We start from the raw sequence: 15,253 nt of genomic DNA on the forward strand, positions 1-15,253 counted from the left end.
GATCTGAGCAGAGGGTGAAGGCCCCAGCAGGTAATACCGGAGGGTGAGGACTGCCCACTTGATGGCCAAACACTCCTTCTCCATGGTGCTGTACTTAGTCTCCCTCAAAGAGAGCTTCCGGCTAATGTACAGCACTGGGCGCTCCTCCCCCTCCACCACCTGCGAGAGTACGGCCCCCAGTCCTCTGTCTGAAGCATCCGTCTGCAAATTAAAAGGGAGAGAGAAGTCAGGAGCATGAAGAAGCGGCCCCCCACAAAGTGCGGCTTTAATCTGCATAAATGCCTGTTGACACTGCTCCGACCATTGAACCGGATCTGGAGCCCCCTTTTTAGTGAGGTCAGTCAGCGGGCTGGTGACGTCCGAATAATTAGGCACAAACCTTCTATAATAGCCAGCCAGCCCCAGGAACTGCCTCACCCCCTTTTTGGTCTTAGGTCTAGGGCAAGTCGCAATCGCCGCGGTCTTATCAATTTGGGGACGCACCTGGCCATGACCAAAGTGGAACCCCAGATACCGTACCTCCACACGCCCAATCACACACTTCTTAGGGTTTGCTGTGAGCCCCGCCCGCCGCAGCGATCTCAGGACGGCCCTCAGATGTTGCATGTGCCGCTGCCAATCATTGCTATAAATGATAATATCATCTAAATAGGCAGCGACGTAAGCAGTATGCAGTCTGAGGATCCGATCCATGAGTCGCTGAAACGTGGCCGGAGCCCCAAACAAACCGAAAGGAAGCGTCACAAATTGGTGTAATCCAAACGGCGTCGTGAAGGCTGTTTTCTCACAGGACATTGGTGTCAAGGGGATCTGCCAATAACCCTTTGTTAAATCCAAGGTCGAATAAAATCGAGCAGTACCTAACCGATCGATCAGTTCATCAACACGGGGCATTGGGTTTGCGTCAAATTTAGACACCGCGTTGACTTTTCTGTAATCCACACAGAATCGAACAGACCCGTCGCTCTTCGGAACAAGAACAACCGGGCTGGACCAATCACTGTGGGATTCCTCTATTACGCCCATATCAAGCATCGCATCTAATTCCTCCCGAACTATTCTCTTTTTATGTTCGGGTAAGCGATAGGGGCGGCTACGTACCACCACGCCCGGTTCGGTCTCGATGTGGTGCTGTATGATGTTTGTACGGCCCGGTAGAGGGGAAAACACATCTGCAAATTCCATTTGTAGATCGGAAACCTCTGTGAGTTGACGCGGTGAGAGGTGGTCTCCACAAGTAACTGGGGTGTTGAGATTGCGAGCTTTGTTTACCTCCGGTCCGAGCTCCGCCCTCTCCGGAACTAGCGTGGCCAATGTCACAGAGGCCGCCTCTTCTCTCCACAATTTCAGGAGGTTGAGATGGTATATTTGCCGCGCGCCTCCTCTGTCGGTACGTTTAACTTCATAATCGAGATCCCGAATCGAGGGTCCTTGCCACTTGGCGAGTAATTTAGAGCTCGATGTTGGGAGTAATACGAGTACCTTATCTCCCGGTGCAAATTCCCGTAGCCGAGCACCCCTGTCATACAGCCGGCGTTGGCGTTCTTGAGCCTGGAGCAAATTCTCCTGTGTTAATTGCCCCAGTGTGTGGAGTTTTGCTCTAAGATCAAGAACGTACTGAATTTCATTTTTGCTATTAGAAGGTCCCTCCTCCCAAGCTTCGCGGATGGCGTCGAGGACCCCGCGTCACCTGTACAGCAGCTCAAACGGGGAGAACCCTGTGGAGGCTTGTGGGACCTCTCGTACTGCAAACAACAGGGGGTCCAGCCACTTATCCCAATTTCTAGCGTCATCGTGTACGAATTTACGAATCATGTTCTTGAGCGTCTTATTAAATCGTTCCACTAAGCCATCCGTCTGCGGATGGTACACGCTAGTGCGAATCGACTTAATGCCCAAGAGCTCGTAAAGTTCGCGGAGTGTTCGTGACATAAAAGTCGTGCCTTGATCGGTGAGGATTTCTTTCGGAATCCCCACCCGGGAGATTATCTTGAAGAGTGCCCCTGCAACACTACGTGCGGAGATGTTGCTCAGAGGCACTGCTTCCGGATATCGCGTTGCGTAATCCACTAGCACTAACACGAAGCGATGTCCGCGTGCCGTCCGTTCTAATGGCCCGACGAGGTCCATCCCAATTCTTTCAAAGGGGACCTCGATCAATGGTAGAGGGCGCAATGGCGCTTTTGGGGTGGCCGGTGGGTTTACCAGCTGACATTCACGGCACGCCGCACACCACCTGCGGACGTCACCACCAATGCCCGGCCAATAGAAACGGGCTATTAGACGGAGAAGTTTTTTTCGTTCCCCTAGGTGACCAGCCATAGGATTATAGTGAGCCGCCTGGCAAATCATTTCCCGGCAGCTCCGTGGAATCAACAATTGTGTCACTTCCTCTTTTGTTTGAGCGTCCTGCGTCACTCTATATAGACAATCTTTAATCACGGCAAAATACGGGTATGAAATGGCGATGCCCGGCCGAAGCTGTTGACCATCAATTACTTTCACTTGGTCAAGAGCATGTTTAAGGGTTTCGTCCTGCAACTGCTCTAGAGGGAAGTCCCCTTCAGGGAATTCCCTGAGAGGAGGGGTGGCCACCTCGCCCCTTCCCTCGTCATTCAGAGCAGCCGAGGACGGCCCCGGCTCCACCTCTCCTGCCAAAGCATCGCACACCGCACACCTCTTCATGCAGGACCCATCCGCGCAAATACCCTCTAAAATATCTTTAAAGCTCGGCCAATCAGTACCCAAGATTAGCGGATGAGTGAGGCGGGAACTAACCGCGGCCTCCACACTATGGTTTCTTCCCCTGAATTTAATCGCCAAAGTCACCAGGGGATACTTGTGAACATCCCCATGCACACACCTCACCCTCACCAGTTTAGCTAAACCCAAAGCCCCGGGTTGAACCAAGCGTTGGTGGATGGTGGTCTGATTGCAGCCGGTATCCAGCAAAGCTTGGTAAATACCCCCCTGATCCTTACCGGAATCCGGTATGCTCCAGCCCGATAGGGAGCAGCCTGCGGGACGTCGGAGACCCGCACCACCGTCCCCACCTCCATCAGCGGACACTGATCCCGGAAGTGGTCCGGGTCTCCGCACCTCCAACAGGCCGGCCCAGGCGTTGCGGCTGCACTTGTACTGGCGGGCGCCCCCACCTGAGGAGGAGAGCGGCTGAATGACGGGGAATGGGAGGGTACACTCTCCCAAGGCCGGGAAGAACATAGGGGAGGGGGCGAGGGAAGGGGCAGACACAAGGGAAGGGGAAAGAGAGAGAGACGAAGAAGAAGAAGAGGGCTCGTCCGCCCTCGGGATCGCCGCCAAGTGGTCCTCCGCCAGCCGAACAGCTTCCTCCAGCGACGCCGGGCGATGGCACTGGACCCACCCCGCCGTCTTCCGAGGCAGCCGTTGAACGAACTGTTCCAGTACCACCTGGTTGATTACTCCCTCGACGTCGCGGTCCCCCACGAGCAGCCACCTCCGACAGGCGTCCCGGAGCCGTTGAGCGAACGCGAACGGGCGATCGGACATCCCTAGTTTCATGCCCCGGAAGAGCTGGCGATTCTCTTCTGGGCCCTGACCGACCCGCTGCAGAATAGACCTCTTCAGATCGGTGTAGGCCAGGAGGTTCGACGCCGGCAGCTGCTGTGCCGCAAGTTGAGCTTCCCCGGACAGGAGGGGAATCAGGCGGGCTGCCCACTGTTCGCGGGGCCAGCCCCAGATTTCTGCTGAGCGCTCGAACAAATCGAGGAAGGCCTCAGGATCATCTGCTGTCCCCATCTTCTGTAGCATGGGGGGGGGGCAGCGTAGCGTGGGTGTCCGGGGGCGCGGTTGTGGGCGACGCCTCCTCCTGGCTGAGGAGGCTCCGGATGGCGAGCCGGTCCTCTGCCTGAGCCTGCATGATTTAAAAAAACCGGCGATCCTGGTCCTGCCGGAGCTCAAGCAGGGATTGCTGGTGGCCTTGATGCAGCGTCGCGAGGGACTGGAGGACTTCTGCCAGCTAGGAGGACTCTATGGGGCGACCACTTTCCATGCTTCCTTTAAAGTCCCGGGTTTCGGCACCAGTGTAAGGCTTCTCACAGGAAGGAGGACAGGAAGCAGGTCTTCAGTACAAGGTAAGCCTTTAATTCCCTTTGTTTTTATACCACAATACACACAACATAATACAAGCGCACTGAGTTGGCTTGTTGTCTCCCGGACTGGAGGCTCTGTGTCTGCTTTTATGCCGCTCTCCTCGTGCTCACTGGAATTAGAGACAGGTGTTAGGCATAATTTAGCTCAGGTGTAAGCGCCCTTACCGCTTTCCTCTCCCGGACGGGCGCTTGACCACGCCCCCGCTGCCACAATAAGTAACTGTATAGATAGTACTTTGACTTTTATTATCATTTGTTTCATTTAATATTTAGTCTTTTCAGATGGAAAACATTTTTACATATAAATGATGCGATCCAAAGTGCATTTGAACAGTGATGAAACATTTTCTTATGATGTGTTACATTCATACGAGCAGACATAGAAGTACGTTTGAAGTAAGTTTGGAGCAGAAGAAATAAAAATAAACTGTGTAAAAATTTACAGTTTTACGCCAAGCTAAAATGCTATTTTACATGCACATGTTACCAGGCACAATCATATTTTTTTATGAAGATAATTCACATTGGATCATCGTTTCTTTTTTCTAGTAAGACCTTTGATATTACGGCAAAAATCGTATTCTTGATAATAATTTTTGCATTGACTTCCTGTAAAAATATCTAAAAATCCTTCAAAAAAGATCAATTTGATTTATCTTGTTTTAGAAACAACACTGCAAAAGATATTTAGGTTTTTCTGAGAATGCATTTTTAAATGTGTACTTTGTCTTACTGTACTGGCAGAATTTTTATTGTCAAAACAAGTGAAAAAATCTACCAGTGCTGAAGATGAAATCCAAAATATTTCGAATGCATTACTGACCTTGAGTAATCTAATGGAATACATTACAAGTTACAGCATGTATTCTGTAATCTGTAGTGTTATACATTTCAAAAGTAACCCTCCGAACCCTGTAGATAGCGTATAACATATCACTGCAGGACATGTCAACTTCCCGAAAATATGTCATATCAAGTCCCCATTTACAAAATAAAATGACCTTCCATCCAGTTGAAGTGGGCATCCTTGATTTGAGCCCTTATAATATTCAAGGTGTGCAGGATGCGACCCATCTGGTTTTGAGAGCTGTTCTCCATGGAAACGGCAGCATTCCAAATCAAGCTGATGGAGAGGTGGAGCACAGTACAGACATATTTAAGTGCCCCCATCAAAATGGACGCTCCAGACCACACACACATTCCATTATACCTTCACTTGAGCCGAAGCTCACCTCAGGATAGAGCAATACAGCAGAAAATAATTACCTCATTCGATAGATGATTGCTAACAGATGTGCTTATCAGGGCACCTCCACCCTGCTTTTAAGTAGTTGCCCACTCGAATAGAGAGAGAGAGAGAGAGAGAGAGGGGAGAGAAAGCAAACCTGTACATTCTTGTGCAGAACAGGGTGGGGCCGACAGCTGTATAGAGTTGTTTATATGACAAATAATTTCATAAATAAGGGGAAAGACAAGAGAAGAGAGGGAAAGTTGAGGGAGGAAAGGAAGAGAATAATATTACAGTCTTTTTGATTGCTAAAACACTATAAGTATTCAACAGGACAAAATCCCCGAACCATTGCTAACAATTATATTTCTAAAAACGATAAACACAATTTACCTGTTTTCCCATGTATTCAAGTTTGTTTAATATTTTTTGCAAAAGTCTGCACGAAAATGCCCTAATTTTGCACAGGTTTAACCATGTTCTTATTCAGAAAACACAAGCACTCAAAATAATACACTCAAGGTATCAAAGCCTTACCTCAGTGAACACCATTTCTCATTATGTAAACACAAAGTCACAAAATTGTTTACATACCAGTCAAAATTTCAGGATAAATAAAAATGGCTACAGGTGATTATGTGCTTGTTTGATGAAAGGGCAAAAGAACGGTTGTCCTTGATGACATTTGCTCTAAAGTATTCTTGACTGTTTTTGTTCACAGTGCAACAATGCTGGGCAACAAAAACAGTCGTTTTACGGTTACATCTATCATTTACGTGAACTTTCAGAAAAGAAAACTGGTAGCTACAGTAACTGTGACTTTCTGTAGACAATTAGGTATCCTACAGGGCATCTATATTACATTACTGCAGTTTAAAGGCCATGTACTGTATTGTATAGTGCGAGTACTGTATCACCATCTCTTGCTCTGATAATTTGTGAAAATATATGTCTACTTTGTCAAAGCTGACAGTACTTGTTTTACTGTATTGTACTGTATTTCTGCAGAACAAAGGAGCATCTTACAATGCAGGGTAGTTAGATTTTTTTGTGCCATCTCTGTGCCAATTATATTCCTTAATTTATGCACATTGTTCTGTACTTTGAAACAATGTGTTACAGTAGTGTAAAGTAACAGAATTTTCTTTTTGATAGTGATTTTTACTCAGCATCACTTTACAGTACTCTATTGTACTCTCAAATAAACATTTAGAACATTTCCATATTTTATATAGTATTATGTGGCCTGCCATGTCATCTACAGAAGCATCCACCACACTCCTATGTAAAATAATAGTAAAAATAAAAAATTAAGTGAGACAAAACGTGGAGAATGTATACTGTATAGTGCTGTGCAGTGCAGAGAACACGAGCAACTCGGTGAGAAGTACAACGCAACCCATTTCAGTTCACCATAATCATATCAAACTTTTTATTTGAAACAAAAACACATTTTTTTAACTGTATTTATAACAGGTATATGATGATTATCTTACATGTGAGTTATTTTGCATGTGACAAAATGCAGTTTAATTGGTTGCCAACATCAGAAACTAATGCACATAAAGTTCCATATGGTTTTTTGCAGAGGACTTTAGGTAACTAGGACTAGGTAAATTGAAGCACCACTCAGAGTAGCACCATTCTTTTGATATCAACGTGACTAGGAAAATGACAACATGAGTCAAGAGCAGACAGTAGCAAAATGTAATAATATCTATAATAATCTATTTTGCTACATTGTGAAATAAATCATGAATTAGGGCTTTTTCTTTTGTTTTTGATTAATACGGGTATGAATATGTGTTTATAACATTTATTTAAATGTGAAGCATTTATTTATATGCGAGTTAAACTGGATCACTATTTGGCAAGTATTACATGAAAGTCACCCTTTTATACATGTTGTTACAACCGTACATTAACGGTTTATGATGCATTTGTAAATTACTTAAGTAATTAATTAACCCCTTTAAAACCCCTTAACAAAGGTAACATCATTGTTACTGATATTGATAAATTCTCATGGATTTAGTCATTTTACTATGTTGTATGTGTGGAAAAGACTACTGGATCACCCGGAGCTTGTTTTTTGAAATATCAGCAATATTTTACATAACCACTTAAAACTATCATTCTTGTAAGACCAAATTGTTCCACAGAATTCAGTCAGGCTCAAGTGTAGATGAACAAAATGGGGGTACTTGAAAGAGGGAGGGAGAGGAGTGAGCATTACAGAGAGAGAGAGAGAGAGAGAGAGAGAGAGAAAGAGAGAGAACAGTGTTGAATTAGTGTCTCATCATCAGCTCTCATCTAATTTAAGGCTCGCCTCTCCTCTCTGCAATTTCACATTGAAAGACTGTCAGGTTGACGATCTTCCTCAAACATCTGTGAGCTTCATTTACAGTAATAAAGTTGAGTCTCAGTCTCTGTCTTTTAGAGTGATGGCACCGTGACCAAAACAAACCCTGAATCAAAACTGCACACGCTGTTTGGTCTGTTTCTTTAACCCATTGTAAGAATTCAGAAGACAGCTATTTTCCTCTCAAAGTTCTCAATGGAAAGAATGAAAGAGAAAGATATTTGGAGAGAGTGAGAGAGTTGGAGAAAAAAACATAGTTCCCTTTGGAATAGACCTAGTTTGCCATTTAGTCTCTGCCCCAGTGGGAGCTTGGGGCTCTGGCTATAATCTAATTACATGCTTTATTTGCAGCAATTTGTTTCTCAATCAGTCTCATTCTCCACAGAGTAAGACTTTCCCCTGTGCACTTTTTCACACCTTGTTGTAACAGTTCCCAGATCTGTTATGTATGCATGAATAGCATTGCATCCATTCCATCAGAAGTCCAACGGAAAACAGACCTCGGGTCAGCTTTAAGCTCTTTTTGATAACAGCAGAGTACAGTGTCTGCTTGTTTGTAAGTGCTGAAAGGCCCCGCTGGTTAGATTGTCAGTGTTAGATGTCAGTGCTTTTCAATGAGCACAGAAGTGCTAAGTGAGTCCAATTGTGTGTTGAATAGAATTCAGACTCATTAGGAAAAGAGTTGTTCTTTGCAGAATCTCCAAACCAACAACTTCCCTCGAAGGCTAGTGACAGTGAAGTCGTCCATGAATGATTCCCCACAGGGGTCCCCACAGTCAACATGTAACTGGTGCCCTCCACACATTCTTCAGTGTCAAACAAGCCTTACATTCAAACTTACACGCAGCTTTTTTTAACTCATTGGCACAACTAGCAGCGACACTGGACCCAGTCCCAAAATGCCTCTGCTTTCAGCTTTCACTTGAAAAGACGGCAGGAAAAACTTCCATTAAGATTACACCAGCCTCTGTGGGAGCATCATGACAAGAGGACAAGCTAACCCTACTTCCCCTAACTCAAGAGGGGGCACAATGAGTATATTTGTCCTTGCTGTGGGGGTCTTTAAAGTCTTTAAATTAGAATCTCAGGGTACTCATCACCTCCTTAAAGGAGAGCTAATAAGAAATGATGGCTTTCAAAGGGAAGTATCATGATGGCATTAAATAGGGTTATAGAAAAACAAAGCAGTTTTCTCTGCAGTCTTCATTTAAATGAAAATGAAGCTGCCACAGTATGGACTCTCAATTTCATTTAGCTTACAGTTTCTCTGCCATTTTGAATCTATAGTCTGCATGGTTTGACTCGCCCAACCCCACCCACCCCCAGCTGAAGTCTGCCTTCGAATCCCTCGCGCAAGCTCTTCACTGCAGGCATTTCTTTCTGGTTCCACCGTTGCCCAGGCAACCTCATTCACTCTGAAAGAATAGAGTCCAAAAGAAAGTAAAAGGCAGGACTGGAGTGCGAGTCGGCCGAAACAATGAAGTTTGTTCATATGCAGGCGAGCTAAAAGGTTTTTTCTCCCCCTCCTCCGTCTCCCCATTGCATCCATCCAATAAAAGAAGGCCATGACAATATGTGGGGTGTAAGGGGAATGCCAGGCAATAGAAAGAAATATTCTGCATTTAAGTATTAGCTTGTTTTTAAGAGGTATTATTAAAGACTTAATAGAAATAGTTTTGTTGTACAGCATCAGAGCAGCAAGCCCAGCTCTTAGTTGTTTTTGTGTTTTTTTTCCAAGGAGATCTTAGCGAGAATTGGAATCCAAACCAAACCCTAGCATATTTTTGTGCTTAAATGTCACGTTTCGTCAACAACTCTAAGGCATGAAACACTTTATGCACTGCTAATTCCCCTGACCTTCCTTTGTGCTTGGACAACCCTTGCCCCCCTTCACTGCCACCTCCCTGAGTGCTGAACCAATAAATGCCAAAGGTTGAAATGGTCTTTGGGGTTGAGGTGGGGGAGGAGGGCATTAGGGCAGATGTACAGGGTGAGTTGACAGCACTGGGCGGGAGGAGTCATGATTCTAAAAGCCTTAATAAGACCCATCATGGCACTGACAGTGAAGACAAGGGTGAGAAATTAGCATGGTGCTTGAAAAAACACTGGGTGGCACAATACGCTTGGCCTCAGAGGGCTCCCATCAGAGCAGGGGAGGGTCCCGACATCCAGAGAGCAGAACGAGAGGGACCTATTGTCTACTGCTTTTCTAAAGAGCAAAGGACACCTTGCTGAATGCCTCACAAGCCCTATTACCGCCTCACAATTAAACTGGGCAGATGGGTGTCACAACAGGCCAGGGCTTTAGGATAGATGTGTAGTTTGCCGATGTGTCTCTTTTTCTGACAATGTACTTTCATTTATATCCTTTGTGAGTTTTTTTTTTGTCAATTCACCCCTTCTCTCTTCCTTTCTTCCTTTAACTTCCAAATTTAGATTGCGACTCCTACTGCAAGGCCTCCAAAGGCAAGCTGAAGATCAATATGAAGAAGTATTGCAAGAAAGATTATGGTGAGTGATAAAAGTGCACAGAACACTGATATACAGATACACACAGAATCACACAGCAACATCTATGCAGGTTGCAAAAAATCCTGGCCCTCTAAAACATCTTTATTCCTTATCCAAAGCTGAATTCCCTGTAGCCCTCTCAGTGGTGATTTATTGTAGTGATGGCTTACTCTGGGCTTTCAAGAAGAAAGTCAATGGATCAAACAGGAGGTAAGTCCATCAGTTAGGGGTTTAGGGAAGGCTGCGTTGATGGACAACCCAGCAGGTATTTGAGCCCAAAGCGGATCAAGCCATGGCAGTGTGACGGGCAGAAGGGACAAGAGTGCTCGAAGATATCCTCATTAAGGGAAGCGCCTTATCCTGTCCTGCATTCCTGGGGGCAGCAGGCCCTCTCTTGTCCCTGAAAAGGAGCAGATGTGCAGCCCCTCTCATACAGAGGTGGGGCTGTTTCATCAGTCAAGTGAGACACTGCAAAACTTAAAGAGCTTAACAGATTTAATGACAGCTTGAGCATTTTAACAGGTCTTTTGATACATCACATTTAGTCAACATAGATCACTTATTGATGTTGAAATAACTCAATAAAGATAGTGTGAAGGCTGACTTCGGCTAGAGACCTTCAAGGCTTCATTGTTAGTTTGAACCCCAAAAATATTTAGACACTTATAAATGCCACTGCATAAGATAAAAAGAAAAATCAACAAAGTGGCATTTATTTTAAGTAATATGGCATATTTCATACAAAATATTTCACAAAAAGAAGTGTTCAATTTTAAACGATAAAACAATTGATAGAGTATATTGATCAAAATTAAGACAAAAAGTATTTCAACACTTGGTAGTCAAATGTAAGTGTAGCCTGTCCATAGTTAAAGGGATAGTTTACCCAAAAATGATTTAAGTCCTTTTTTATTATAAATCTTCACTTATTTTTTACTTTCACATTCTGAAAGTGAAAGTGGATATGTCTAGTTAAAAATGACTTACATATTGATCTGCTTCTCACCCACACCTAACCACTGGAGTTTTATGGATTACTATTATATGGCCTTTATGTAATTTTTGGAGGGTGAAAGGTCTGGTCACCATTCATTTGCATTGTATGTACCTACACAGCTTACAAAAATCTTATTTTTTGTTCAGCAGAAAAAAGAAAGTAATACATATCTGGATGGTATGGAGATGAGTAAATGATAAGATCATTTCCATTTTTGGTTGAATTATCCCTTTAATGTGATAAATTACATCTTTGGTTACTCTGCTAGACACTTGTTTGAAATTAAGAGAAACTGACTTTATACATCTACTAAAAAATCACCTTGAATAGCAAAGAAAATGGAAGTTCTGGAGGAAGCCACTTGTTTTCATATTTTTTATCAAGAGAAAGACATTTTCAAGTGTGACTTCAAGGAACAGTTCACCCAAAAATGAAAATTCTGTCATGTTTTACTCACCCTATTATTTACTCTATCACTATACATTTATCACTACATTATTGAACAGACTTCTGTTCTTCCGTGGAACACTAAAGGTTAATATATATTAAAAAAAAATAATTATTAATTATTATTATTAATTATTAGCCATAATGCAATTGAATAGTGACTCCCATCTGTCAAGCTAGGAAAAAAAAAAAAAAAAAACGCCATAAACCACAGTTTAAGTAATTGAAATGCACTATAGTCCAAGTCACATACAATCACTTTGTGTGATGAACAGAATTACATTTTAGTTCTTATTTTCTCTAAACTTAAATCAAATAATTAATAAAGCACTTTTATAAAAATGGGGGCTACGTCAGTCACACCAAATCTCATTGGATATTGTAACCTAACGTGCAAAATTGCACAGTACGTTTTTGTACTTTTTCCAGCTTAACAGATTGGAGTCATTATGGACTTGCATTATGTTAAATCAACCCTGTAAATAATTCACCTAAAAATCACCTCAAGTCATATAAGTTTGAAATTACATTAGGGTAAGTAAATAATTACAGAATATTTGAGTAAACTAACTAGTGTCCACATACTTTTTCTGCAACTGTGCTCTGCATCCGGAAAGATTTCATAGCGCTTCACTTTTTTGACATTTTGTTATGTTACAGCCTTATTCCAAAATTGATTAAATTCATTATTTTCCTCAAAATTCTACAAACAATACCCCATAATGGCAATGTGAAAGAAGTTTGTTTGAAATCTTTGCAAATTTATTCAAAATAAAAAACTAAAAAAAATCACATGTACATAAGTATTCACAGCCTTTGCCATGACACTCAAAATTGAGCTCAGGTGTATCCTGTTTCCACTGATCATCCTTGAGATGTTTCTACAACTTGATTGGAGTCCACCTGTGGTAAATTCAGTTGATTGGACATGATTTGGAAAGGCCACAAATAAGTCTATATAAGGTCCCACAGTTAACAGTGCATGTCAGAGCACAAACCAAGCCATGAAGTCCAAGGAATTGTCTGCAGACCTCCAAGACAGGATTGTATCGAGGTACAGATCTGGGGAAGGGTACATAAACATTTCTGCAGCATTGAAGATCCCAATGAGCACAGTCGCCTCCATCATCCATAAATGGAAGAAGTTTGGAACCACCAGGACTCTTCCTAGAGCTGGCCATCCTGCCAAACTGAGTGACCGGGGGAGAAGGGCCTTAGTCAGGGAGGTGACTAAGAACCCTATGGTCACTCTGACAGAGCTCCAGCATTTCTTTGTGGAGAGAGGAGAACCTACCAGAAGAACAACCATATCTGCAACCACATCTGCAGCACTCCACCAATCAGGCCTGTATGGTAGAGTGTCCAGACAGAAGCCACTCCTCAGTAAAAGGCACATGACAGCCCGCCACAACTCTGTGAATGTTGAGTGGCCCAGCCAGAGCCCAGACTTGAACCCGATTGAACATCTCTGGAGAGATCTGAAAATGGCTGTGCCCTGACACCCACCATCCAAGCTGATGGAGCTTGAGAGGTCCTGCAAAGAAGAATGGGAGAAACTGCCCAAAAAAAGGTGTGCCAAGCTTGTAGCATAATACACAAAAAAGGCTTGAGGCTGTAATTGGTGCCAAATGTGCTTCAACAAAGTATTGAGCAAAGGCTGTGAATACTTATGTATTCATGTATCCATATCATGTTATTTCTTTCTTTTTTTATTTGTAATAAATTTGCAAAGATTCAAACATACTTCTTTCACGTTGAAGAAAATAATGAATTTAATACATTTTGGAATAAGGCTGTAACATAACAAAAAGTGAAGCGCTGTGAATACTTTCCGGATGCACTGTATATGATAAATATTATATGAACTTTAGCCATCAAGAAGACTTTTTTTATGTGAGAGTACTAACCCTATCTTTGCCAACACATCTGCCATGTTACACTCCTTCTGAAAGAATCCGTTACAGTCAGGGTTAAAAACATAGGGAATCCCTGTAGCGTAGAGAGGAAGTGTGGCACACAGTGGTCGTTACATGTTATGTGATGAATACTCAATGCCATCACCTCCTGCAAACCAGCTTTGTACATTCTCCTTTCTACACTGCCATTACTCATTTAAGACTCATTTAAGAATTTATCCAGATAAATCCCCCCTGCCGACTTCACTTTGCAGTGGCCCTCCATTATGGAGAGTTGTCCAGCTCCCCCTTTACCCAAAAATTAACAATCTAGGATAAACTCCCACATTCTGAGCATTAAACCTAATCCACTTTCCTTCTGCCTTCGGGAGCATCAGGGGGGCTTTATACTATAGCAGCATGGGGGGAATGGCTTGGAACTGGTATTGAACTTGAGGATGGAGTTATCTAAAAGACTTTTGGGGAGAATCAGGCCCTTCGTAACAGGATATTTACAGTCTCTCTGGCACATTACCCATGAAGCACCATAGGAGTCCGGGGACAGTTGGGCTTCCACTGCGTGTGACATGTTTCAACCATTGGATAAATGAAATTAATTCCACCTTGCCAAATGGTGAAAGTGACAGGTTTAATTTATATTATTATTAAGCTAAAGGGCTATGCATTCAGGGTGTGTTCACACTTATCAGGTTTGGTTAGATTAAAACGAACTCCGGTGTGATTGCTCTGTTTGTGCGGTTCCTTAGAACAAGTGTGAACACTCCAAAAAATATTTTTGCCTATTTTTAAGCTTTAACCATATAAAATGTATAAATCTTGAAAAATGCAAGTTTTAATAATTACATTTTCTTCAAGACTGTTCAATTCAATTTGATGGGAATTTGTAATTAAATTGAAATGTGTACATCTTAAAAATAGGCTAAAATATTTTATTGAGCGAACGCTGCCATCCCAACCTTGGTGAGCACCAAACAAGCGGACCGAGACCGCCTGAATAGTGGGTCTCGATCTGCTTCCAAACGAACTCTGGTGCAGTTCATTTGATATATGAATGCAACATGGACCAAAGACGTCTAAACGAACCAAAAACAGCAAGTAATTTGCCTAATACTGACCTCAAGCATACCTGGTTCTTGCATAGGAGCTGTGTTGCCCATTATTGTTCAGTACAGGCGTCGGAACGACCGTCAGTCATCCTCGCAGCAAATCTTCATTTGTGTGTACAACAGAGGAATTCCTGGTGCTATTTTAACTCCTTTACACATTTTATTAGCTCTTCGTTTGTTCTCAGCTGGTAAAAATACCACCATATATACATATATAAATCCAACGAGCACATTTATCCCAGCAGCCAGCATTGTTTTGGATGTTCGGCAAGTTCCGTCGAAAAATATACGTCATAAAAGCTGTCTAATCAGGTTGTGAACTTTTCCTGATGCCTTTTGTTTCGTGTCTTTAGGTATGGTGTTAAAAATGTCATTGTGAACGCTAAGCGAACCGGGACTAAATGTATCATTTTCTTTTTTGGTCCGGACCAAGAGGACCAAGAGAACCAAACTACAAGTGTGAACACACCCTCAGTTTCCATGCCCTTAAACATAATCACCATTGATTTCAATTGTCAATTAATGCCAAATCCCATAGAATTAACATTCAAAGTTG

The 15,253-nt window shown here is 43.1% G+C and overlaps 1 protein-coding gene across 2 annotated transcripts in view; it reads left to right on the forward strand.

Annotated features, from left to right (window-relative positions):
• Positions 1-15,253, forward strand: part of LOC127646088 (netrin-1-like) — a 184,872-nt gene that overhangs the window by 163,216 nt on the left and 6,403 nt on the right. For both annotated transcript variants that reach the window (XM_052129547.1, XM_052129546.1), the window contains one exon: positions 10,157-10,231. In XM_052129547.1, the coding sequence (XP_051985507.1) occupies positions 10,157-10,231 (75 nt within the window). The remainder of the gene's footprint in view (positions 1-10,156; positions 10,232-15,253) is intronic.

This window comes from Xyrauchen texanus, chromosome 7 (genome assembly GCF_025860055.1).
Source record: "Xyrauchen texanus isolate HMW12.3.18 chromosome 7, RBS_HiC_50CHRs, whole genome shotgun sequence".
NCBI classification, from domain to species: domain Eukaryota; kingdom Metazoa; phylum Chordata; class Actinopteri; order Cypriniformes; family Catostomidae; genus Xyrauchen; species Xyrauchen texanus.